The sequence below is a fragment of the Macaca mulatta genome, chromosome 1 (genome assembly GCF_049350105.2).
Source record: "Macaca mulatta isolate MMU2019108-1 chromosome 1, T2T-MMU8v2.0, whole genome shotgun sequence".
Lineage (NCBI taxonomy): Eukaryota > Metazoa > Chordata > Mammalia > Primates > Cercopithecidae > Macaca > Macaca mulatta.
In genome coordinates, this window is record NC_133406.1 from 81,096,294 (window position 1) to 81,121,018 (window position 24,725).

At 44.8% G+C, this 24,725-nt stretch overlaps 1 protein-coding gene across 10 annotated transcripts in view; it reads right to left on the reverse strand.

Moving 5' to 3' along the window:
* Positions 1–3,626: 3,626 nt before the first annotated feature.
* The window catches only part of SUSD4 (sushi domain containing 4), a 148,168-nt gene continuing 127,069 nt past the window's right edge, over positions 3,627–24,725 (reverse strand). For 4 of the 10 annotated variants that reach the window (XM_015115575.3, XM_077938483.1, XM_077938492.1 and 1 more), the window contains 4 exons: positions 11,951–12,142; positions 10,349–10,493; positions 6,041–6,423; positions 3,627–5,012 (listed from right to left, as the gene is read on the reverse strand). In XM_015115575.3, the coding sequence (XP_014971061.1) occupies positions 4,984–5,012; positions 6,041–6,423; positions 10,349–10,493; positions 11,951–12,142 (749 nt within the window). In that variant the 3' untranslated portion in view covers positions 3,627–4,983. Of the gene's footprint in view, positions 5,013–6,040; positions 6,424–10,348; positions 10,494–11,950; positions 12,143–17,671; positions 17,858–24,725 lie in introns of those variants that run through there. The other 6 variants (XM_077938503.1, XM_077938509.1, XM_077938514.1 and 3 more) reach the window with 2 other exon arrangements.

The following is a 24,725-nucleotide window of genomic DNA, read 5'->3' on the forward strand; positions in this document are numbered from 1 at the left end:
CCAGGAGGCCTCGGGGGATTTTTAAAAGAAAAGAAAATTGGGATCATGACATGTTTGGAATATCACGAGGATTTTTTCCTGCCATGTAAGTGCACTATAATGAGAAAAAACAACCACTGTAAACAATATTTGTGGGTGAGACTCTGATGTGACCCCAAAGTAGATGGATCTAGGGCAGAGGCCCAGTGACTTGGTTAGACACTGTCTGATGCTGCAAGTAAGCAGGCTCTGCCCTATCAGCCTCTGTTTTAGGACAATGTGGACACTAATAACTTGATGTATGTGGCACCAGTGTGCTGTAGTTTGGATGTTGGTCCTCTCTGAGTCTCATGTTGAAATGTGATCCCCAGTGTTGGAAATGGGGCCTAATGGGAGGTGTTTGGGTCACATGGTGGATCCCTCATAGATGGCCTGCTACCAGTCTTGCAATGAGTGAGTTCTTGCTCTGTTAGCTTCCATGAGAGCTTTTTTTTTCTTTTTTTTTTTGAGAAGGAGTTTCGCTCTTGTTGCCCAGGCTGGAGTGCAATGGCACAATCTCAGCTCGCCGCAACTTCCACCTCCTGGGTTCAAGCGATTCTCCTGCTTCAGCCTCCTGAGTAGCTGGGATTACAGGCATGCATCACCATGCCCTACTAATTTTGTATTTTTAGTAGAGATGGGGTTTCTCCATGTTGGTCAGGCTGGTCTCAAACTCCCAACATCAGGTGATCCGCTGGTCTTGGCCTCCCAAAGTGTTGGGATTACAGGCATGAGCCATTGTGCCTGGCCAAGAGCTGGTTGTTAAAAAGAACCTGGCACCTCCCTCCCTCTCTCTTGCCTCCTCTCGCCATGTAATCTGTGCACATGCAGGCTCCCCTTCACCTTCCGCCAGGAGTGGAAGCAGCCTGAGGCCCTCACCAGATGCAGATGCCAGTACCATGCTTCCTATACAGCCTGCAGAAACTTGAGACAAATAAACCTCTTTTCTTTATAAATTACCCAGCCTCAGATGTTTCTTTATAGTAACACAAATGGACAAAGATAGAAAACTGGTGCCGAGGAGTAGGGCATCACTATAAAGATATCTGAAAATGTAGAAGCGGCTTTGGAACTTCACCCAGTTATGGGTGAAGGCTGGAAGAGTTTGGAGGGCTCAGAAGAAGAGAAAAAGATGAGAAAGTTTGAAATTTCTTAAGGATTGGTTAAGTTGTTGTGACCAAAATGCTGTTATAAATATAGGCAGTAAAGGCCATACTGACAAGGTTTCAGATGGAAATGAGGAACTTATTGGGAACTGGAGCAAAGGCCAGCATTGTCATAAATTGGCAAATAACTTGGCTGCCTTGTGTCCATGCCCTAGGGCTTTGTGGAAGGCTGAATTTGAGTGATGACCTGGCTGGGCGTGGTGGCTCACACCTGTAATCTCAGCACTTTGGGAGGTTGAGGTGGGCAGATCATGAGGTCAGGAGTTCCAGACCAGCCTGGTCAACATGGTGAAACTCTGTCTCTACCAAAAATACAAAAATTAGCCAGGCATGGTGGTGCACACACCTGTAATACCAGCTACTTAGGAGGCTGAGAATCACTGAGAATCACTTGAATCCAGGAGGTGGAGGTTACAGTGGTCCGAGATCACACAGTGAGCCTGGGCAATAGAGTAAGATTCTGTCTGGGGGAAAAAAAAAAGAGTGATGACCTAGGGTATCTGGCAGAAGAAATTCCTAAGCAGCAAAGCATTCAACAAGTAACATGGCTGCTTTTAACAGTTTATGGTCAGGTATGAGAGCAAAGGAATGACCTAAAGTTGAAATTTGTAGTTAAAAGAGAAGCAGAGCATTAAAACTTGAAAAGTTTGCAGCCTGGCTATGTTAGAAAAGGAAAGAAGATTTTCAGGAAAATAATCCAAGGCTAGAGAGATTAGCAAGGAGAAAGGGAGCTGGGGGCTAACAGTCAAAACAATTGGAAAAAAGGCCCCAAATGCATTCAGAAATCTTCAAGGCTGCCCTTCCCATCACAGGCCCAGGGGCGTAGGAGGACAGAATGGTTTCAGGGGACAGGGCCCTGATGTTGCTGCCTTTCACCACCTTGGGTTGCTTCTCCCTGCATCTCTGCATTCTGGCTCTAGCCAGGGCTCAAAAGGTCCCTGGTACTGCTTGGTTCTACTATAGAAATAGAAGCAGTAAGCCTTGGCAGCCTCCATGTGGTGCTAAATCTGCAACTGCACAGAATGCAAGAGGGGTGGAGACTTGGCACCTTCCTCCTAGCTTTCAGAGGGTTTTGGAAAGCGTGGGTGCCCAGGAAGAAACCCTCCTCAGGGGCAGAACCCCTGCAGGGAGACTCTGCTAGAGCAGTGCCTAGTGGAGCTGTGGAATGAGGCTGCCATGGATACCTCAGAATTACAGAGCCACCAGCAGCATGCAACCTCAGGCTGGAAAAGCTGCAGGCACTAGACTCCAATCTGCAAAAATGGCCACATGGGCTGTGCCCAGCAAAGCCATGGGGTCAGTGCTACCTGAAGCCTTGAGAGCTCACCCCTCATCTAGGATGCTGGACATGGAGTCAAGGGAGATTATTTTGGACCTTTAAGATTTAGTGTCTGCCTTGCTGAGTTTTGAACTTCTGTGAGTCCTCTTACCCCTTTGTTTTGGCTGATTTCTCCCTTTTGGAATGGGGATGTTTACCCAATGTCTGTCCCACTATTGTATCTTGGAAGTAAACAACTTGATTTTGATTTTATAGGCTCACAGTATAAGGAAGTTCCCTTGAGTCTCAGATGAGATTATGGACTTCTGAGTTGATGCTGGAACAAGTTAAGACTTGGGGGACGAATGATTGTATTTTGCACTGAGAAAATCACATGAGATTTGGAAGCCTAGGGGGTAGAATTCTATAGTTTGGTTTGTTTGATCCCTCCAAATCTCATGTTGAAATTTGATCCCTAGTGTTGAAAGTGAGGCCTAATGGGAGGTGTTTGGGTCATGGGAAGGATCCCTCATGAATGGCTTGGTGCCAGCCTTGCAGTAATGAGTGAATTCTTGCTCTATTAGTTCCCACAAGAGCTGGCTGTTAAAAAAAAGCCTGGCCCCCTCCCCTTTCTCTGGCCTCCTCCTGCCATGTGATCTCTGTACATGCCAACTCTCTCTTTCCTTTCTGCCATGAGTGGAAGCACCCTGAAGCCTTTATGAGAAGCAGATGCTGGTGCCATGCTTCCTATACAGCCTGCAGAGCTGTGAGCTAAATACACTTTTTTTCTTTATGCATTACCCAGCCTCAGATATTCTTTATAGCAACACAAGTGGACTAAGACACTCTAGTACCTGTCTCCCCAAGTGCTGTGGGCTGGAGAGGCATCCCTGTACTTGGTCTGCCAGCCAGGCAGCTTGATGTTGCTGCTGTCTACTTTGTAGGGGAGACTATCAGAGATAGCCCCTCATGCTGCTTCTGAATCGCCTGGTAGAAAATGAGGCACTTGCCCAGTGGTCTCTGAGACAACCTCTATTTAGGTGGTGAGCACTGTCTGTGTGTTATCTCCTTCCATCTCTTGTTCTTAATCTTACACTGAATCCCATCATCCATGATCACTGTCACCACCCTGCCCCTGCCCACCCGACTCTACTGCACTATTAAAGTCACACTTCAAACTGTCATTTTCTTTTTAATTTTTAATCAGTCTGTGTCAAGAAGAAACAGGACTTGATCAAGCTTCCAGCCCTCACCGCTCTATCAGCATAGTAATTTTATGGATCAGAGTTTTGTTTACATTTGTCTAAAACCAAGAGAAGGAAAGGAATCAACTCCACAGATCAGCATGTATTTGAAGAGACACTTCAGGATACTTTGGGAATTTTTTTAATCAATCAATTTCTTAGGAACAACACCCAGTGGGCACCATGAGACCCTCAAAGTAGGAATGCAGGAATGATAGGCAGGTGAGGTGGCTGAGCTATCTGGGCTGGGAGGCCAGCCTTCTGGAATCTTAGGACAAATAAAAGGGGTAAAAATCCAACCTCACACTTCTTTTGAAGGTGAGATATGTTTACAGAAACAATTTCTGTTTTGGAAAATAGATGTATGGTTGAATTTGGGGCTGGGGGGAACAATGACAATTGTCAACTAGAGAGAGGCTCATGATTCTGAGATAAATGTTAAGTCTTTTCAAAATGCTGAAACAAAACATTACCTTGGTTACTGTCTCCATCATGAGATGTATTTAAATACATTCTGACCATGTGTAAAACCCCCCAGATTTACCCAATGCATGGATCCATGTGCCACGCATGAATACAAACACTGATGATATGTTACCAGAAGACAGCACAGAGTTCACGAGCTCTACTTCATGAAAAAATTTCCAGAAAGCAGAGTCTGCCTGTCTTTTTCCTTTTCTTTCTCACTGGAACTGCCACATCCTGCTTTCATCTTGCTTTGAGTAGAGTTGTCTGGATGAAGGAAGATTCTCCAAATGTTACACAAGGACCTTTCCTTTGGGAGCCGGCCCCTTGCTGAGGGTGCAGGAGGCTCTGCTGTTCCTTCAGCAGCTCAACACAAACTTTCTGCAGAGGCTGGCCCATCCAAATTTGGAGTCCAGAGCCAGTTGGAAGCAGGTTTTAGAAGCAAATTTACATAATGTGACATGCTTTCAGAGGGGGCGGGGAGGACTTGTCAGCCAATGGGATGCATGATGATTCGGTGGGATGTGCGTGGAATTGTCTCATGTTCCACAGCACGATACACATTTAACACCTCCATCCAAGACCGCGCGAGGGCTTCTCCACTGCCCCGGTTCCCCATGGGTCTTGGCGAATCCTCAAATCTCATTTAAAAGCACTGCCATTGCAGTTTGTCAGCCTCACTGTGGAGCCTGAGATGCACAATGTGAATTGCGGTCCCCATGTAGGTAAGTTAGACATTTTGCCCCCAAGCTCTATCCTTCTGTGATCTCACTCCAAGATACAAGGTCCTTTCCCCAAAGGAGCAGGAAAGTCATCTGCATCCTGCCCCATATTAGGGATCTTCTTCCATTAGAGGAATCTCTGTAAAAGAAGAGACGGTTATTAGCTTAACATAACCAGAAGACACCATGACAATCTGGAATTATATGCCTCATTAAAATATCTACAGTTTCTCAAATCAGTGAGGAGAAGAAAATGTTAAGTTTCACATACCAGTTAATAACCAAAGAAATCAACCTCCTATACAACATCTCTCTGTAACAATTGTTTTTTTGCCAGAAAACAATTATGATCTTATTTCCAGTTCATAAAAAATAAAATGTTAGATTTTAACCATAGGCCCTAATGGTCCTACAAGCCAGAAAGTTGCAAATTCAAGTACAGAAAGGCAGTGTGGTTTACAGAAAAGGAACACTGTGGTGGCCCAGGAGACCTCTGTTTCCATGTTGTTACTGCCATTTACTCTCAATATAAGCCGAATTAGTGCTCTCATTTGCAAAGTGGCACTGGGGCTCCCCTCTGTAGGAAACAGAGACCTAATCAATCTGACACATTTCCCCTATTTTACCACGAATCTACCCTTCCTTATGACAGGTACACATACATCTTTTACTTCACATCTGGTAAAAATAACTTCTATGTACACAGAACTCTGGGGCTAGAACACACTGCTGGGCCCTAGTGCGTGCCTCTGGATCCTTCTTCCTGGCATGCATGTACCATCCTGTCCCTAAACCCCACTTCCAGAAGTCCTACCTAATTAAGGAATAAAGAAGAAAAACATTCCGGATCATAAGGACACTACATAAACAAAGCACCGGCCACTGTTGCCTTTCTACTCTGAATGGCTCACTGCCTTTTGGTGCCTCTTGAAATTTCCATTAATGGGCTCATTACTTGCAAGATGATGATCATTCCTTACAATAATTGGCCTTGCCCAAGGCCTCTACACGTAGAGAGAGCATGAAGCAATTTAAGCTGAGTGAGAGGTAAACAGATTGATTCGACTCTGTGCTGGGGGGTGGAGCGTGTAGAGCAAGGAGCTGGCTTGAAGATGCTGGTGCGGAGGTGTTTGCAGGTGTGGCTTGGGCCTTGGGGCAAGCACTTACCATCTGCAATGTCGATGCCTGGGCTGGTGGATGCCACCTCCTCCACCGTGCTGGCAATTGTGTCAGGGTTGTCTGAAGCAGGATGGGTACTCTCTTGGCACCTGGGAGGTGAATACAGACTCTGGAGCAGCTCGGAAGAGCCTGAGACGCTGTCACAGGCTTCTGACTCCCCTGGGCCTGTGTCCGTGTCCCCTGAGCCGGGGTATGCCGGGGGGCTCTGGTCGTCCACGGGTAAGGGGCAGCCCTGGCCTACAGAGGCCAGGTACCCGGGGCCTAAGGCACTCAAGCCGCCACTCACAGCCTCGTCATAGGACGGGAGCATGACAGGCACGCCGTCTACTACCACAAAGTCAGGGTCACTGCTGGAACTCCGGGGAGGCCCCCTGTGTAAAGGAAAGAAGTGCCAACATGTCAGAGCCATGCCACCCCGGGGATGAGGCCACCCACGCTCCTTCCTGCACTCAGGGTCCTCAGGGCCCACGGTGGGCAGCAGAGCCAGTATGGAGGATAATATGGAAGCACCAGCCTCCTTTCAGGGGCTCCTCTGGAAGACGATGCTGCCATCCCGGCTGCCGACTCTCTGGAGAGAGGAGGTCTTCTTCTTGTCACTCTCTCATGTCCTCCTATCTCCTCATGCTTTTCCCTTGCTCCTTTGACCTGTGGGCTTTGGCCTTCTGGCCATAAGCTCATGGGGCAGGGGACAACATAACCCTTTCTAACAGAGCATGCCAGCGCTCCTCCGCAGTGTCCTGTAGGATGGGATTGAAAGTGGGATAGCACTGTTAAAAGTATAGAAAATAGGCCAGGTGTGGTGACTCACACCGGCAATCCCAGAATTTTGGGAGGTTTTGCTTGAGCCCAGGAGTTTGAGACCAGCCTGGGCAACATAGTCAAACCCTGTTTATACAAAAAATAAAAATGTTAGCCACATGTGGTGGCATGTGCCTGTAGCCCCAGCTATTCAGGAGGCTGAGGCAGGAGGATCCCTGGCGCCAAGGAGTTTGAGGCTGTAGTGAGCCATGATCGCACCACTGCACTCCAGCCTGGGTAAGAGAACGAGACCTTATCTCTTAAAAAACAAACAAACAAACAAACAAACAAACAAAAAACTGTAACTGTGGACTCTGAGTGCCCAGAGGGACTAGCTGGCCCCATGCTCATCATGTTTCTTTGTTGTTTTCTGCTATAGTATAAAAATCACTACATCTTAGTCTAGATAGAAACAAACAAACAAACAAAAAACTCAGGAAAGAAGGAAAAAAAAGGAAAGCTGTAAGCACCATGTCACTACCCTGTTCGAGCTGCACAGGCTCACCTCCACCTCCTTCCTCCCACCACTCATCTAAGCAAGGCCTGGGCTGCTGCTGTGAGGGCTCCAGGAGCCGCGGCAAATTGAGTCTGCCTGTCTGCAGGGCTCCCTCGCGAGGGCGCGCACGCAGCTCCTGGCCTGCTCCCTTTGCGTCTCAGTACTCTGCACATTCAACACTGTCTGATTGGAGCCTGGGGCATCTGACGTCACAGCCTGGGCTCCGTGTGACCCCCACACTCTGCTCCTGGCATCAAGAGGAACCCAGGGTGGCTAAGAAGTAGCCAATGGAACTTGGTTTCTTTTTTTTTTTTTTTTTTTGAGATGCAGTCTTGCTCTGTCACCCAGGCCGGAGTGCAATGGCGCGATCTCAGCTCATTGAAACCTCCGCCTCCTGGGCTCATGCGATTCTCCTGCCTCAGCCTCCTCAGTAGCTGGGATTACAGGCATGCACCACCACCCCCAGCTAATTTTTGTATTTTTAGGAGAGACAAGGTTTCACCATGTTGGCTAGGCTGGTCTCGAACTCCTGACCTCAGGTGATCCACCTGCCTCGGACTCCTGGAGTGCTGGGATTATAGACATGAGCCACCGTGCCCGGTTGGAACTTGGTTTCTTATTGTCTCTGCTGGGAACTGGTGCTGAGGGAGGAGGCCAAAGGTAAAATATCAGGAAGAGAAGACCCAGCTGGGTGGGCAGACCCTGAATCTCTGAGTGCTGGCGGCAGGGGCTCTAAACCCAAGAAAATGAAATGTCTGGGGGTGGAGGGGAAGCAAAGGCTGTGTGTCTCTCTAATGCTCAAGTCCACTGACTTTTTGAAACATCTTGCAAAGACTTGGAGATTATGGTGGTGGACTCCTTGTCCCGAAGCTCTTAAAAGCTGCCCAGAGAGGGCAGGAGACCACCAAGATCGTGCTCTTCAGCGGGTAGAAGGCAGGAGGCGGGAGGAAAGGAGGAGCTTGCTCCGAGCCAGACTGCTCTCCCTCCACAGCCACCACTAGTTACTGCGTCCTTGACAATGATGCTCCCTTCCTCTCTGGCCACTTCGCTGTCTTGTGCTGGCCTCCTTCTCACTTGGGACTCCCTGCCTCCTCACTGTCCCTGGCACCTCCATGATGTCTAGGCCCGGGTGAACAGACGCCTCTCTTCTCCATTCCTCACCCTAACATTCCACACCCAGGCTACAGCTCCCACGATCTGGCAGCTTCCCCTCCACATGTCCCCACCATGCAACTTAGCTCTCATACACCCCTCATCAACATCCCTGCAGGCTCTACTTTTGTGGAACCTGGAGAAAAAAGTCCATTCTTGGTTTGCCCTTGAGATTCTGGTCATGTATTTGGATTCATGTCATGTATTTGAAGCCAACCTTCCCAAAACAACTCAAGAATAATATAAGATGAAAGACTCAAGGGCTGAAGAACATTGTGTGAAAGGGTTTTGAGAACATTTTTAAAAAACCTTAATACCTAGTGCATATCCTGGAAACTTTTCTTCCAAGAATATGGAGAAAAATAGCTCTGAGGGCCCTTTTAAAGTACTCGAATGCACTATCAATCACAGCCCTGTGGGTTGGCTTTCTCTTTGTAATCCTTAGGCCTTCTTGAGATACTATAATTGCTCAATGATAGGATACGGTCCCTTGATGAATATATAATAACGTGGAAGACAGAGAGTGGATAGCAGGTTGGAGAGGAAGGAAGGTTTCAGCATCGTAGCAAGAGCTTGCTGTGGCACCAGGATGGCACTAACACACCGCTGGGCCTGGGGAGGGATGCAGGTGACACCCACATCTAGCACACATTTGTGGCTAGGGAGAGAGGGATGTGCCTGTCAGGTTGTGACCATGGGGGGTGTCTGCTGCCAGGCAGGGAAGAATTGCTATGTGAGGAAGGCCACCCTGTGGGGTGTGAAGTTAAGGGCGAAGGCGGGCAGGTGCTGTCTCCAGCAGCTCTGCCCGCTTCCTTCACTCCTCTCACAGCTGGAAGGTGTGAGAGGCACACTGCATTTTCCTGGAGGGAAGAGAGAAGTGGTTAATTCCAGGACCCTTCTCCTCCACGAGCAATAGTCCCTTTTTCAGGTACATATGACTCTAGGGACTAGGTTGTCCCTGTGGGCAAAAAAACAAATGCCCTTTTCTGAAGCATTAGGTTCTAAAATGAGAAGACTCTGACATGGCCACAGAAGGCAAGGAAAAGACAGCTTGTATCAGTGGCCCCTGGCTAGTGTTCTGCGGTGTTTTGCTATCCTTACCTCCTCTTCTTAATGCTCATAAACTTATCCTTTTGCTTTCTAAACTACTTCTCCCTCCAGGAACGATGACTGGCCAGCAGTAGTGCTGGGTGGCTCTTCTTTGTTCCTAAGGGTGCTGGTGCAGTTCTCGTTGGTGATGACCACTTGAGGCTGAAGATACCAAACCGAGCTGATTAGTGCAGCTGAGAAGGATGGAGAAGTGCCTTCCACATGTCCCACTTCAGGGGTTCAGATCAGACTTCATGGAAGACTCTCACTAGCCCTTTCCTGATTCTCCCTGGAATCAGGAAAGTCTTTTTTCCTTCCTGAGGCTTCTCAATGCCTAATACCTTTGTTCACACACCTCTGACCTGTGTCCCAGTCAGCTGTGTGCGCGTCTTACCCTCCCTATGAACTGAGCTGCGTGGTGCCTCCCTCCAGGGCCACATGCAGGGTGACCATGGTGGGAATGGTGCCCCTGGGTGGAGCAGTCCACAGCCCGCAGTCCTAACCCTGTGATCCCATCGCTTGCCCCCCATGATGCCCACCTGCGAAGGGTCTACTGCAAGAAGGAGGGGGAGAGCTAGGAAAGAAAGAGGAAAATGAGGTCTGTCTCCAGCTTGGTGCTCAAAACATCCCAGAACATGGTTTTTGCTCTCCCCTGTTTCCCTTAGGAGCTCCAGCTTTTCACTCATCACATTCTCTCTGCTGCTAAGGGTGGCTGCATTGAGTCAGACCTTGAGCCATAGCTGCCAAGACATGAAACTGACCTGGGGGGAAAGTGGGCCTTGAACTTGGTCTGGAACATCCTGGCCAGGATGACGAGCAGCAGCACCAGCAGCACACTGGTTGCTGTGAACGCCACAATCTTCCACGTGGTCAGGAGGGTCTCGTGGGTGCTGGGCCATGTTTGCTCTGCGTGAGGGAGAACAAAGCTGTATGTGAGGCTCCCAGACCATGAGAGGTGCCAAGGTTCCCCGTGGGCTCATTTGCTGGATTTATTTGGCACAAGAGATGTACGCAAGGTGCCTCTGATCCCCAGGGCTCCCCGGAGATACCACGTGCCCCTGCAGCTCACGGAAATTGCATCAGGATCCACCCAACACTAAAAACCTGTCTCTGGCATGGGCTCTGCCAGGTTGCAGACCTGCATGCTTACATTCTAGTCCCAGGCGCAGGCCTGGCACAGGCTCAAATAATGCATCTGCCTCTTGAGAACAAAGGTGGGCATCTCTCTTGCCTGGAGAAGTTGCTCCGAAATGGACCAAGGGCTAGGGGAGTGGGAAGTTGGGCCCTTTGTGAGTGTTCTGGGATATGCTGTGGGGTTGGGTAAAGCAAGAAACAGAGGGTAAAGGGGACCCCTGTTCCACAGCTCTGATGCCCTATCAACTGCCTGCCAGGTCAGGGGCAGCAGAAGCAGACCCTTCCAGAAGAGATTCTTATCCTTTGGGCACAGCCCACCCTGTCTGTCACCTAGACACCTCCCTGCCTTGTCATGCCCACCCTCTTAGACACTCTCTCTGCACTTCTCCCCTCGCTGGCTCACAGGATCATGCGTGCACCTCCAGAGACCCGGCATTAACAAGCGCTTCCTTGTGTCCAGGGGAGATGCATGCAGTCATCAGCACTGCTCAGGGCAGCATCCCCAGCCTGGAAAGGGCTGGGGAGAGTGGGAAGGAGACAGTGGGTGTATGCTGGCGCCCCAATCTCTATCCTGTGGTCACTGCCCGGGTGCACTGAGGCCAGTGGGGAAGGTGGTTTGCAAGTAAGTCATTTGCTTTTAACTATGAAGCCCTGAAGCTTGCAAATGGCCTATAGTTTTATAAGTGAGATCAGGTGTTACCCACAGTATCATTTGTATTCTGATATGCATCCTTGAATGGAAGAGAAAGGTAAGGTTATGCATCACTTCGGTCCAGGGCAATGCATGTAATTCTGGTCACACCCATAGGCCTGTGTCCTTACCAGTGGAAAGGGATAAGGCTGGGAGAAAAAAGAGTACAGAGGCTGGAGGTCCTTCCACGGAGGCTAGGGGTCTAGGGACCGTGTTCAGAGGGTCAGCATTTTAACCTGGGAATGGCAGGTTAATACTCCTGACCCTCTGAACAGGGTCCCTAGACCCCTAGCCTCCATGGAAGGACCTCCAGCAGACAGGTTAATACTCTTGACCCTGACCCTCTGAACAGGACCTATAAGCATCTGGCACAGAGCCCAACAGCAGCCCCATCGACCCGCAATGATATGTTTCAATATTCTGTTCCTGACACTGGGCGTGGGAGGAGAGATACAGCTTGGTACATAACCACCGCCCACTATGTGCAGATGGTCCAAGGAGGGTCCATCATCATCCAGGGCGAGACCTTCAGACTTACCTGATTTGATGCAGTAGACTTGATAGGAAGGAAACCACTCTCCATACTGGCAGGTGATATACTTGTAGTCGCTGGTGAGGCTGTAGCCAGGATCACAGTAAAACTCCACCACGGTTCCGTGGTTGTAGCGTTCACAAGGCCGCGGATGGCAGACGAAATCTCCGTGACTCACCATTGGAGGCAGTGGACAAACTTGGGCAGTAGGGGAGAATAAGAGTTTGAGAACCACATGCTCACCTTTGTCTGAAGCCCTTAAGACAAAGAATGGCCTAGGAGAACTCAGTTAAAGATGTGCTTATGGATTAATCATGAGGCTACTGAGTTGCACTAGAGATGATCTCTTTTTTAGTATTTCATGGAAGGTGGAATGGAAGCCTGCTGTAATATTCTGAGCACGTGCTTTTGTGACATGGCATTGTGAAGTACATCATAAAAGAGAGGTTCATTTTACAATGCAAAGAGTATGCCTATTCAATAGAGAGTATTAAGCTACTCTATTAATAATGCATGCTATTATGTGCCAGATAACCTAGTAAATAAAATTAAGATATTTCTGGACAAAATCTTTACTGAAAGGCAAAGTTATCCCAAGCCTGTTTCTGTGACGACAGTAGTAATTTGGGTCTATTAAAATCCAGGGCAGTGTCCCTAACCTGATCCCCTACAGCCCTGCTGAGGCTTGGCCAATGACGAACATGCAGCAGTTCTTCTAGCTCTGCCTGCAGAGCCAGGGCACAGCCTCCATGGTAACCAGAGTTAGGTGCTTTAGGCATGAGGCTTGGTTCTGCCACCATACCACACTGCATGACCTTAAGCAGATCCCTTAACCTCTTTGAGCCTTGATTTTTCTCCTCTGTCAAATGGAAGCTTATTCTATTCTAGGATGATGCCTTAGGGTTCTGACTCGAATATTCCATCATGTTAGGGGAAGAAAAAGTTGTTTTTAGTGTCCTATCTTGGTACTGCATTCTAGGTTGCAAGGTAAGAATGGTTCCATCTCTGTCCCAGAAAGACGGCTTCAGTGGGAGTTGGGTGCCTTTTATGCCACAAGGAGCTCTTTCTTGGATGAGGACTGAGAAATAAACAGTGCTGCTGCTTAAACATTCTTAAAAAAACAGTCAAACCACAGATTCTACCAATGCCAGCTTCAAACCCATACTCATGGAAACCAGTAAGAACTTTGGCCAAAAACAAACAAACAAACAAACAAACAAAAAACCAACCAAAACCAAAAAGAGTTAACTTTTGATTCCCTTCCTTGGGGTAACCAAACACCCTGGCCAGTGCAGAACAGGCACTGCCCACCATACAGGCTAGAATAGGTGCCCTCTCCACACTGGCCACTGAAACTACTCACTGGCAGCAGTGGGTGCCCACTGAGGCTGGATAACAAGATGGCCCTCCCTGCAGAGCAGGCCACCCTGCTGGGGGTGTCCCGAGGTGTGTGAAGCAGGGTCAGAGGCAAGCTACAGGCACTCTCTCTAGTCCTGCAAACAAAACACTGCAGTGTAGATCTTGTTGGTTCTTTCAGAGAAGGGGAAACAGAAACTCACAGAAGCAACTAGAGTAGTGAGTAGAAGTCCAGACATGCCTAGACAGACCTAGGTCTGAATTCCGGCTGAACTACTCACCAGCTGAGTGACCCTAAACCAATCCCTGCTCTTCTCTGAGCTTCAGGGTCCTCAGCTGTACAAGAGTCTCTGAGGGCTATTTTGAGAAATGCTGGTGAGGGCTTAGTTCAGGGCTGATAAACTGTGATTGTTCAGGGAAAACCAGGACTCGAGTATCTAAAAAGATGGAATTTAACAAGGTGATGGCAAAGTGGAGAAGCCAGCAGGTACACCCTGAGATTAGTAAGCGTAGGAAGACACTACCACCCCTGGGCTGGTGGGATGACGGGATCTTGTTGCTGGGGTCCCTAGTGGAAGGTGGAACCATGGAGGTCTGTCACGTGGGAACTGGAGCCTGGGGATGCTCAGACCCTGCTGGAGATGCCCCCAGGGTAGGAACAGTGAGGGAGAAGTAGCCTGGTCCTCCACCTGCCCACCGTCCAGGCTCCCTCTGGACAAAGCCAGTGGGGAGCCAGGTGCCAAGCGGATCTGGGAAACGGGTCTGTGGCGGACAGCCTGTCTAGATCTGGTGCAGTGCAGGGAAGGTCCAGGGGAGATCTGAGGCTGGCAGGCCCAGGGTGTGCTCAGTAAATGGTGGCTGTCAGGTGGCTGCTGTGCGGATCCCACAGGTGGACACTGGCAGAGATAGGCTTTGAACTCTAACTCTGAGGCCCAGGAGCTTTCTGTTGCCCTGCCCCAGGGTATCTCCTGGGCTGGCAAATGCAGTCACATAACCACTTGCATTTCCACAAACAAGGGCTCTTTTCAAATTTGCTGCCACCAGGGTGCTCTGGGAGTATCCCCAGGAAATAAAGCAGAAGGAAGCAAAGGGAAGGACAGCTGATGAGGAAGAGGAAGAGAGAAAAAGGCACTGGCCGTGTTGTTGAACTGGTTCTGGGAGATCCAGGGATGTGGCAGTAAGGGCTCTTCTCTCCTCGGAGGCCCTCCTCCATGCTGCTTCTCCTCTACTCAATTATTGGGAGAACACAAGGAAGGGGTCTCCAGTGGCCCCAGGACTGCCTGGGGACCCCCTTCCCTGCACTGCTGAAGGGTTCCCCAGCACTGCTGTACGCTCAGGAGCGGCATCTTCTCTGGGACAGGAGCCCCTTTCTGTGGTCAAGGGTATGGCAAGTGTCCATTGACAGATGAATGGATAAAGAAAATATGGGCAATATACACCACAGAATATTATTAAGCCTTAAAAAAGAAGGAAATCCTGCCATTTAGGACACAATGGATAAACCTGGAGGACATTCTGCTAAGTGAAATGAACCAAGCACAGAAAGACAGATACTGCACGATTTCGCTTATATGTGAAATCTAAAAAAGTTGAATACATAAAAACGGGGAGCAGAACAGTGGTTACCAGGGTTGGGGAGGTGGAGGAAATCAGAAGATGTAGGTCAAAGGGTAAAATGGTGCAGTTCCATAGGATGAAGTCCACAGCTCTGATGTATAGTATCCAGACTCCAGTTAATAATACTGTATTATACACTGGAAATTCACTAACAGAGTAGATTTCAGGAAATGGATTATGTTAAGTTACTTGACTGTATTAATCATTTCACTGTGTAGATGTATCTCAAAACATCATGTTGTACACCTTAAATATCTAACATTTTTATGAAACAGAAAAACGTACACAGAGCAGGAAGGCACTTCTCCTCAAAGGCTCTCTAAACAAGCCCCTGAGGGCCACTGTAGGATTAGAAAATTACCAAAACTGTTCTCAAAGCACAGAAAACGTCATAAAAGAGCCCACATAAATGTATGCAAGTTTGTTATCAGCAGCATTTTTTTCTCACTGGGCCTAAAGAATGAACGACTGTTCAAATCACTGCATTCACTCCGAGGCAAATGGTCCCATGGTGTGCTCAAGAATTTCTGTACTGTACAGATCAACCATTTGATCAATCATTTAATGAGCAAAGGCAGGCAGCACAGAGTGGCATATAGGGGCGTGGGCGGTGGAGTTACCCAAATTTGTGTTCAAACCTCAGCTCTACCACTGATGAGCTTCAGGGTGTTAGGCAGCTTGTTTGACTTCGTGGGGTCTTAGCTTTCCTGTCTGTCTAATGAGTGAAACAATTCCCAACTCCTCCAGTTGTTGCGAGGATTTGAAGATGTATGAAAACCGCATAACACAAATGCCAGGGACACAGTAGGCACTTAAGAAATAATAGCTATTAGTATCACTGGTCCAAACTTGCTGGGGTTCCCATGCTGCCCTTCCCATACTGGGGCACCACCAGGCTCCTTATGCAATTAGGATACCTGGGATTGCACCAGGGAGGCCCCAAACATTCAGAGAATGTGAACGCATCTCATCACCACATTTTCTCAGAGGCCAGATAAAAACCATCCATTGTAGAGGCTTTAACTCTGAGACTGTCATAATCGGCTGGTAATGGAGATGCATTTTCCCCCCAAGTAGAAACATTTATCTTCACACCTTGTAGTGTTTATAATGATTGCACCCGGCAGACCATTAGCTTTGTTGTAAAGGAAAGCCCCGTGTGGTGTGGTGAGGGTAGAGGGTGGGAGCGTTTCTTTTAACTTGGAAGGAAACAACAACAAAAGTATTATTAATTATAAACTTTAGGGAGGTTTATTTTAAAATTCCAATATAAAAATACCCATGGCTTAGGGGACTTCCACCTCTCACCCAACACAGCCTCTCACTATGGGGCTCAACTGAGTTCTGCTACCACCTCCTCTCCACACCTTCCCTAACAGACAGACAGTTCCACACAGACAGACGGACGGACACACTCCCACACCCAGAGGCCTCAGACACGTGGCAAACAGCCCCATGAACAATGGCCACGTGGCTGGCATTTCAAATAACCTGTGTGTTCCTAGAAATTCCAGTGAGTAAAAGTGGACCGGGCTATGGCACTTTTTCCGTTCTTATCTTAGAACTCCTTTAGGCTCAGCCTGTGACTCATATCCTGTCAGTTGCTAGTTCTAAGGAAAATACACCCGGGGAAAACCTGCGGGTGGCATGAAAAAAGATCCTTCTGCAACTCCACTTTTCTTAATGTTTCTTACTTTAGACATTATTAGCAACAGTTAGGGCTTTTGTGAGGCTTGGAGTCTGGACATTCAGTTACAGGCAGAATCCAAGCAAGGCTCTGCAGACACTCAGCCAGAAACGGATGATTCCTGTCCCAGTGTGAAGTCTCTGCTCCTTGTTTCATGACAGAGGGTAACGGCTCTTTTCAGACTAGGTGGAAAATTCCTACCTACACAAATGGCAGCAGAGTCCAGTTTTTACCATATTTAGTCTCTTATGGAGCTTCCCAGAGGTGGGCTAGATAGCGGGAGGCAGGACCAAAGGATGGGGTGCTGAGGCATGGGACCTGAAGTCTTCCCTGTGTTGGCCAAGAATGGCCTGAGTTGGGCTGGATGGAGCTGCTATAAGACTGCAATTTACCCAGATAAGCCTTCCCTCCTGGTCCAGCCTCCTCTCAATTTAGTGTCCTTTCCTCACCTTCCCTCTGGCTATTTCCTCCTATGCAGATTTAATTCCAGCACAAACACCAGCCACTTTGGGAAGCCTTCCCTGAGCGCACAGGCAGTGATCTTGCAGTTTCTGGGCATTTTGTGCATTTTATATGCCTAATACTTGTACAGATCCGTAAACTCTTTGAGAATGGGGGCCATGTCTCTAGAGTTTTTCTAACTCCTGTAGCATCCAGCATGATTCTTGATAAACATTTGCTATTTGAGTGAATGGAAATGTCAAAGTTTTCACAATAAACCAGAGGCGGTTCCCTGTCCGCTTCTCTCCTGTAGTCAATGAGCTGCAATTTTCATGCTGTGTCTGGTCTCATTTTTCAGTGGGGGAAAAAAGGTGAGACATGATAATAGTTTTTTCATAGCCTCATAGCTTCACCCGACGGACACCACACGCAAGAATCTGTGTACATTTTAGGGATGTCTTAGTGATGTGAAATAGAGCTTTGCCAGTCCCACCTTTGAGATACACACTAAAATAAAGAGGTCAACGTTTCTAACACCTTCAAAACAATGCCAGTTGGTTCTTCCCTTGATGTACTAACAGGTGTGCAGACGATGGTGAAATACGGTATACGATAAAAATGGAATGTTTAATTCAAACGTCCTTTATTGCAGGAGAACAACATTTAGAACAGAGATGTGGTGGTGCTAGTTAAGGAACAGGTAGGTGCTGGGGTGGGAGAGGACTTTAACACAGGGCAAAAATAAAGCATAGCAGCTGCCAACCTGATGTGTGGGAAATAAAGGACAGGGAAAAGATGTTCAGGTCTTCCTCCTGAAAAAAAGAAGTGTAAATATGAAAACATAAGAAGACTATTTCTCTTGATTGATTGAAAAAAAAAAAAAACCTTACAGCCCTTTTCTTTCTAAAAAAATAAAGACTTTATTTTTAAGAGCAGTTTTAGGTTCACAGCAATATTGAGCAGAAGGTACAGGAAGTTCCCGTATACTCCCTGCTCCCACTCAAGTACAGCCTTCCCCATTATCCACATCCCCACCAGAGTGGTGCATTTGTTACTGCTGATGAACCCACATTGACACATCATTATCACTTAGAGTCCAGAGTTTACATCAGGGTTCACTCTTGGTGTCATACATTCTATGGGTTTGGATAAATGTGTAGTGACATGTATCCACCATTCAAGTATCATGCCAAGTAGTTTCACTGCCCCCCACCAAAATCCTCTGTGCCCTGCCTGTTCGTTGCCCCACCCACCCCCAAACCCTGGCAATCACTGATCGTTTTGCTGTCATCACAGTTTTGCCTTTTCCAAAATGTCATATAGTTGGAATAGGACAGTATATAGGCTTTTCAGATTGGTATCTTTCACTTAGTAATAGGCATTTAAAGTTCCTTCATATCTTTTCATGGTTTGAATGTTAATTTCTTTTTAGTGCTAAATAATATTCCATTGTCTGGATGTATCATAGTTGATTTATCCATTCACCTACTGAAGGACATCTTGGTTGCTTCTAAGTTTTGGCAATTATGAATAAAGCTGCTATAACGTTTGTGTGCAGGTTTTGCTGTGGACATAAGTTTTCAGTTTCTTTGTGTAAATATCAAGGAGAAAGATTGCCAGATCATACAAGAGTATGTTTCGTTTTGTAAGAAGCCACCAAACTGTCTTCCAAAGTGGTTATATCCCTTTGCATTCCTGCCAGCAACAAATGACAGTTCCTGTTGCTCCACATCCTCTTTAGCATTTGGTTTGTAAGTGTTCCAGATTTTGGTCACTTTAATAGGTAAGTAGTGATCTCTCTTGTTTAATTTGCATTTCCTGATGACATTTGACATGAAGCATCTTTTCATATGCTGTTTGTCATCTGTATATCTTCTACGGTGTTAAGGTCTTTGGAACATTTTTAAATCAGGTTGTTTGTGTTCTTGTTGTAGACTTTCAATAGTTCCTTGTATATTTTGGATAACAGTCCTTTATCAGATATGCCTTTTGCAAATATTTTCTACAAGTATGTGGCTTGTCTTCTCATTCTGTTAACATTGTCTTTTGCAGAACAGAAGTTGTTAATTTTAACGAAGTCCAACTTATCAATTATTTCTTTCACACATCATGCCATTGGTGTTGTATCTAAAAAGACATCGCCATACACAAGGTCATCTGGATTTTCTCCCATGTTATACTCTAAGAGTTTTACAGTTTTGCATTTTACATTTAGGTATATGAGCTATTGTGAATTAATTTTATGGAAGAGTGTAAGGTCTGTGTTTAGCTTTTTTTTTTTTTTTTATATGGATGCCCAATAGTTCCAGCATTATTTGTTGAAAAGTCTATCTTGTTCCATTATATTGCCTTTGATCCTGTGCCAAATATCAGTTGACTATATTTATGTAAGTCTACTTCTGGGCTCTCTATTCTGTTCCATTGATCTATTTGTCGATTATTTCACTAATACCACACTGTCTTGATTACTGTAGCATTATGGTATGTCTTGAGGTCAGGCAATGTCAGTCCTCCCACTTTGTTCTCCTTCAATATTGTGTTGGCTATTCTCAGTTTTTTGCTTCCCCATATAAACTTTAGAATTAGTTTAATAATACCAAAAAATAACTTGCTGGAATTTTGATTAGGAGTACATTGAATCTATAGAGCAAGTTGGGAAGAACGAACATCTGGACAATATTGAGCATTCCTATCCATGAACATGGACTATCTCTCCATTTATTTAGTTCTTTGATTTCTTTCATAAGAGTTTTGTAGTTTTCCTCAGATAGATCTTGTACATATTTTGTTAGATTTGTGTCTAAGTATTTCATTTTAGGGGCAGCTAATGTAAATGGTATTGTGTTTTTAATTTCAAATTCCACTTGTTCATTGCTAGTATATAGGAATGTGATTAATCTTTGTATACTAACTTTGTATCCTGCAACCTTGCTATAATTGTTTATTAGTTATTGGAGGGTTTTTTGATTAATTATTTTGGATTTCTTACATAGATGATCATGTCACCTGTGAAAAAGATAGTTTTACTTCTTTCTTTCCAATCTGCATACCTTTAATTTCCCTCTCTTGACTTATTGCATTAACTGGAACTTCCAGTATGATGTTGACAAGGAGTGGTGAGAGAGAACATCCTTGCCTTGTCCCTGATCTTATGGGAAAGCTTCTAGTTTCTCTTCATTAAGTATGGTGTTAGCTGTAGGTTTTTTGTAGATATTTTTTATACAGTTGAGGATGTTGCCCTTTATTTCTAGTTTACTGAGAGTTTTTTTAAAATCATAAATTGGTTTGGGATTTTGTCAAATGCCTTTTCTGTATCTATTGAAATGATTTTTCTTTTTTAGTCAGTTGTTGTGATGAACTGCATTAATTGATTTTTAAATGCTGAACCAGCCTTGCATATCTGGGATAAATTCCACTTGGTCATGGTGTATAATTTTTTAATACTTTATTGGATTGGATTTGCTAACATTTTGTTGAGGATTTTTGCATCTATGTTCATGAAAGATATTGATCTGTAGTTTTCTTTTCTTGTAATGCCTTTGTCTGGTTTTGGTATTAGAGTAATGCTGGCCTCACAGAATGAGTCAGGAAGTACTCCTTCTGCTTCTATCCTCCAAAAGAGATTATAGAGAATTGGTATAATGTCTTCCTTATATGTTTGGTAGAATTCACCAGCAAATACATCTAGGCCTAGTGCTTTCCGTTCGGAAAAGTTATTAATTATTGATTCAACTTTTAAAATAGATATAGGCCTATTCAGATTGTCTATTTCTTCTTGTGTGAGTTTTGGCAGATTGTGTCTTTCAAGGACTTGGCCCATTTCATCTAGGTTATCAAATATGTGAGCATACAGTTGTTCACAGCATTCCTTTATTATCCTTCTAATGACCATGAGATCTGTAGTGATGTCCACTCTTTCATTTCTGATATTAGTAATTTATGTTCTTTCTCTTTTTACTTAGTTAGCCTGGTTAGTGGTTTATTGATTTTATTAATCTTTTCAAATAACCAGCTTTTGGTGTTGTTGATTCTCTCTATTGAGTTCCTGTTTTCAACTTCATTGATTCCTGCTCTAATTCTTATTTCTTTTCTTCTGCTTACTTTGTATCTAATTTTCTCTTCTTTTACTAGTTTCCTAAGGTAAAAAGTTAGATTATTCATTTTAGATCTTTCTTCTTTTCTAACATACGCATTCAATGCTAGAAATTTTCATTTAGGCACTACTTTCACTGCATCCCACAAATGTTGATAAGTTGTGTTTTCATTTCATTTAGTTAAAAATATTTTTAAAATTTCTCTGAGATTTCTTCTTTGACTCATGTTATTCAGAAGTACACTGTTTGCATTTTGAGATTTTCCTATCATCTTTCTGGTGTTGATTTCTGTTTAATTCTACTGTGGTCTACAAGCAGACATTGTATTATTTCCATTCTTTTAAATTTGTTAAGGTATGTTTTATGCTCAGAATGTGGGCTATCTTGGTGAGTGTTCCATATGGACTTAGAAGAATGTGTTTTCTGCTGTTGTTAAATGAAGTAGTCTATGTATATCAATTATTGTTTAATGATTGATGGTGCTGAAATCAATTATGTCCTTACTGATTTTCTGCCTGCTGGATATGTCCATTTCCAATAAAGGTGTGTTAATCTCTAATAGTGGATTTATCTACTTCTCCCAGCAGGTCTATCAATTTTTGCCTCATGTAGTTGGATGCTCTGTTAAATGCATACACATTAAAGATTGTTAGGTATTCTTGGGGAATTGACCCCTTTGTTTTTATGTAATGCTCTTCTTTATCATGGATAACTTTCCTTGCTGTAAAATCTGTTCTGTTTGGAATAAATACACAGTAGTTACTCTTCCTTTCTTCTAATTACTGTTAGCAGGGTACATTTTTTCCATATACTTTCTTTTATTTTATATTAATTTGTCTTCATATTTAAAATGGGTTTCTTGTAAAAAACAGACAGTTGGATCATTTAAAAAAATCGACTCTGGCCATCTCTGTCTTTTAATTGGTGCATTTAGACCATTGACATTCAAAGTGGTTATTGACACAGTTGAGTTATCTGCCATATTTTTTATTGTTTTTTTGTTTGGTGCCTTTGTTCTTTGTTGCTATTGTTATCTTCCACTTTTTCTTCCACTTCCAGCATTTCTTTCTGGTTTTAATTGAGCATTTTATCTGATTACATTTTCTCTCCTGTCTTAGCATATCAGTTATACTTCTTTTTTAACTTTTTTTAGTGGTTGCCTTTAACAACCACAGTTTGCAATTAACATTTACAATGAATCCAAGTCCACTTTCAAATATCACAATGCCACTTTGCAGGTAGTATGAGTACCTTATAATTACAAAATGATCCTAATTTGTCCTCTTTTCCATCCCTTGTATCATTGCTGTCATTCATGTCACTTATATATAAGCATATATATGTGTGTGTGTGGTGTGTGTGTGTGTAATATACCTAAGTATATGTAATCAATTACATTGTTACTATTGTTTTGATATTATTATTTTGAATAAACTGTTATCTACTAGATCAATCAAGAAAAAGAAAAAGTTTTAATTTTACCTTCACTCATTCCTTCTTCAGTGTTCTTCCTTTCTTTACGTAGACCCAACTTTCTGACCTATATTACTTTCTTTATCTCTAAAGAACTTCTTTTAACATTTCTTGCAAGGCCTACTGGCAACAAACTTTCTACACTTTTGTTGGCCTAAAAAAGTCTTCCTTTCTCCTTCGCTTCTGAACGTTCATTTTTGCGGGCTATAGAATTCTAGGTTGGTGGTTTTTTTTCTCTCAACACTTTAAATGTTTCATTCCTCTCTTTTCTTGCTTGCATGGTTTCTGAGAAGTCAGATATAATTCTTACCTTTGTTCCTCTATAAGTAAGGTGTTTTTCCTTTGGCTTCTTTCAGAATTTTAAAATTTTGAGTTTTCTGTAGTTTGAAAATGATATTTCTGGTTGCAGTTTAGGTTTTTTTTGTTTGTTTTTTGTTTGTTTGTTTTGCATGTATCCTGTCTGGTTTTCAGAGCTTCCTTGATTTGTGGTTTGGTGTCTGACATCAATTTGAGGAAATCCTCAGTCATTGTTTCACCTATTTCTTCCTTTTCTTTCTCTCTTTCTGGTATCCCCATTACACATATGTTTCACCTTTGGTAGTTGTCCCACTGTCCTTGGATATTCTGGTTTTTTTTTTGTTTGTTTTTTTTTTTCCAGTCTTTGTTCTCTTTGCTTTTCAGTTTGGGAGGATTCTACTAACATATCCTCAAGCTCAGAGATTCTTTACTCAGCCATGTCCAGTCTACTAATAAGCCCATCAAAGGCATTCTTTGTTTCCATTACAGTGTTTTTGATATCTAGCATTTCTTTTTGACTCTTTCTTAGGATTTCCATCTTTCTGTTTACATTGCCCATTTTTTCGTACATGCTGAATATTTCCTCCATTAGAGCCCTTAGTATATTAATTATAGTTGTTTTAAATCCACCGTTTGCGAATCCCAACATTCCTGTCATGTCTGCTTCTGATGCTTTCTGTCTCTTCAAATTGTGTTTTTTGCCTTTTAATATCTCTTGTAGTTTCTTCTTGATAACTGGACAAGGTGTACCAGGTAAAGGGGACTGCTGTAAGGAGGCTTTTGGTAATGTGGTGGTGCCACGCAGGGGAAGGAGAAGCACTCTGTAGTCATAAGAGTGGGTCTCAGTCGTGATAAGAGTGGGTCTCAGTCTTTCAGTGAGCCGGAGCCTCTGCACCGTGAGCTTCACAAGTGCTTCTCAGTTTTGTTTTGTTTCTCTTCACTGCCTTAGGTGGTACAGGATGGCTAAAGGGGGCAGGAGTTGGGTATTCCCTTCCTCCAGGTCAGTTAGGCTCTGATAACACCGCAGCAGTTTTGGCTGCAGTTAGCAAGTTTCTCTGGGGGACAGACCATGTTAAGAACAGACTGCTCCAGCGTAATTCAAAATGGCTCGTTCGCCTCCCCCTGCCAGAAGCACAAGGGGATTTCTGTGTGAGAAAAATGTTTACTGTGAGAACCTGGTAGAGCTCCTGGAGGTAAAACTCACATAGTATGGGGACCCCCATGACTGGGTCCCCCTAGAGCTTTTACTTCTAGAGTTGGCCACACTGAGGCTGCAACAATTCATCAATTACAGTCAGGTTTCTTACACCTTCCCCAATCACTGTCTCGTTTCCCTTGGTGGTTTTCACCTGTGAATCTCTGCTCAGGTAGGCCGTGACTCTCTGTGCTTTTCTGTCTCTCCACACTGAGAGCAGCAGTTTGCCCTGTGACCTTACTTCTCCTATGGATCCCTGAAGAGTTCTTGATTTTTCAGTCTCTTCAGTTTTTTACTCATTGTTAGGACAGACTGGTGACTTCTGAACTCCTTACATGCAGAACCAGAAACTGAAATTCCCCCCAAAGGCTTTTCAAGGCGTTACTGAAGTTTTTAGACCAGCGATGGTTGTGGACAAGCAGTCCTCTCTGGACGGGGCCTGAGTCAATCTCTGACTTAAGAGCTAAGTGCTTGCCTGGCTGCTCTGTGTCTGAGCAGCAATTGAGAAGTGACTGCCATCCACTATCAAAGAAAGGAATGCCTTTCAGAGTCCTGGAAACTTGTTCCTTAGTCTTCTTGGGGAAGACAATCCTACCACCTCCCTTTTACAGGGGCCTGGGA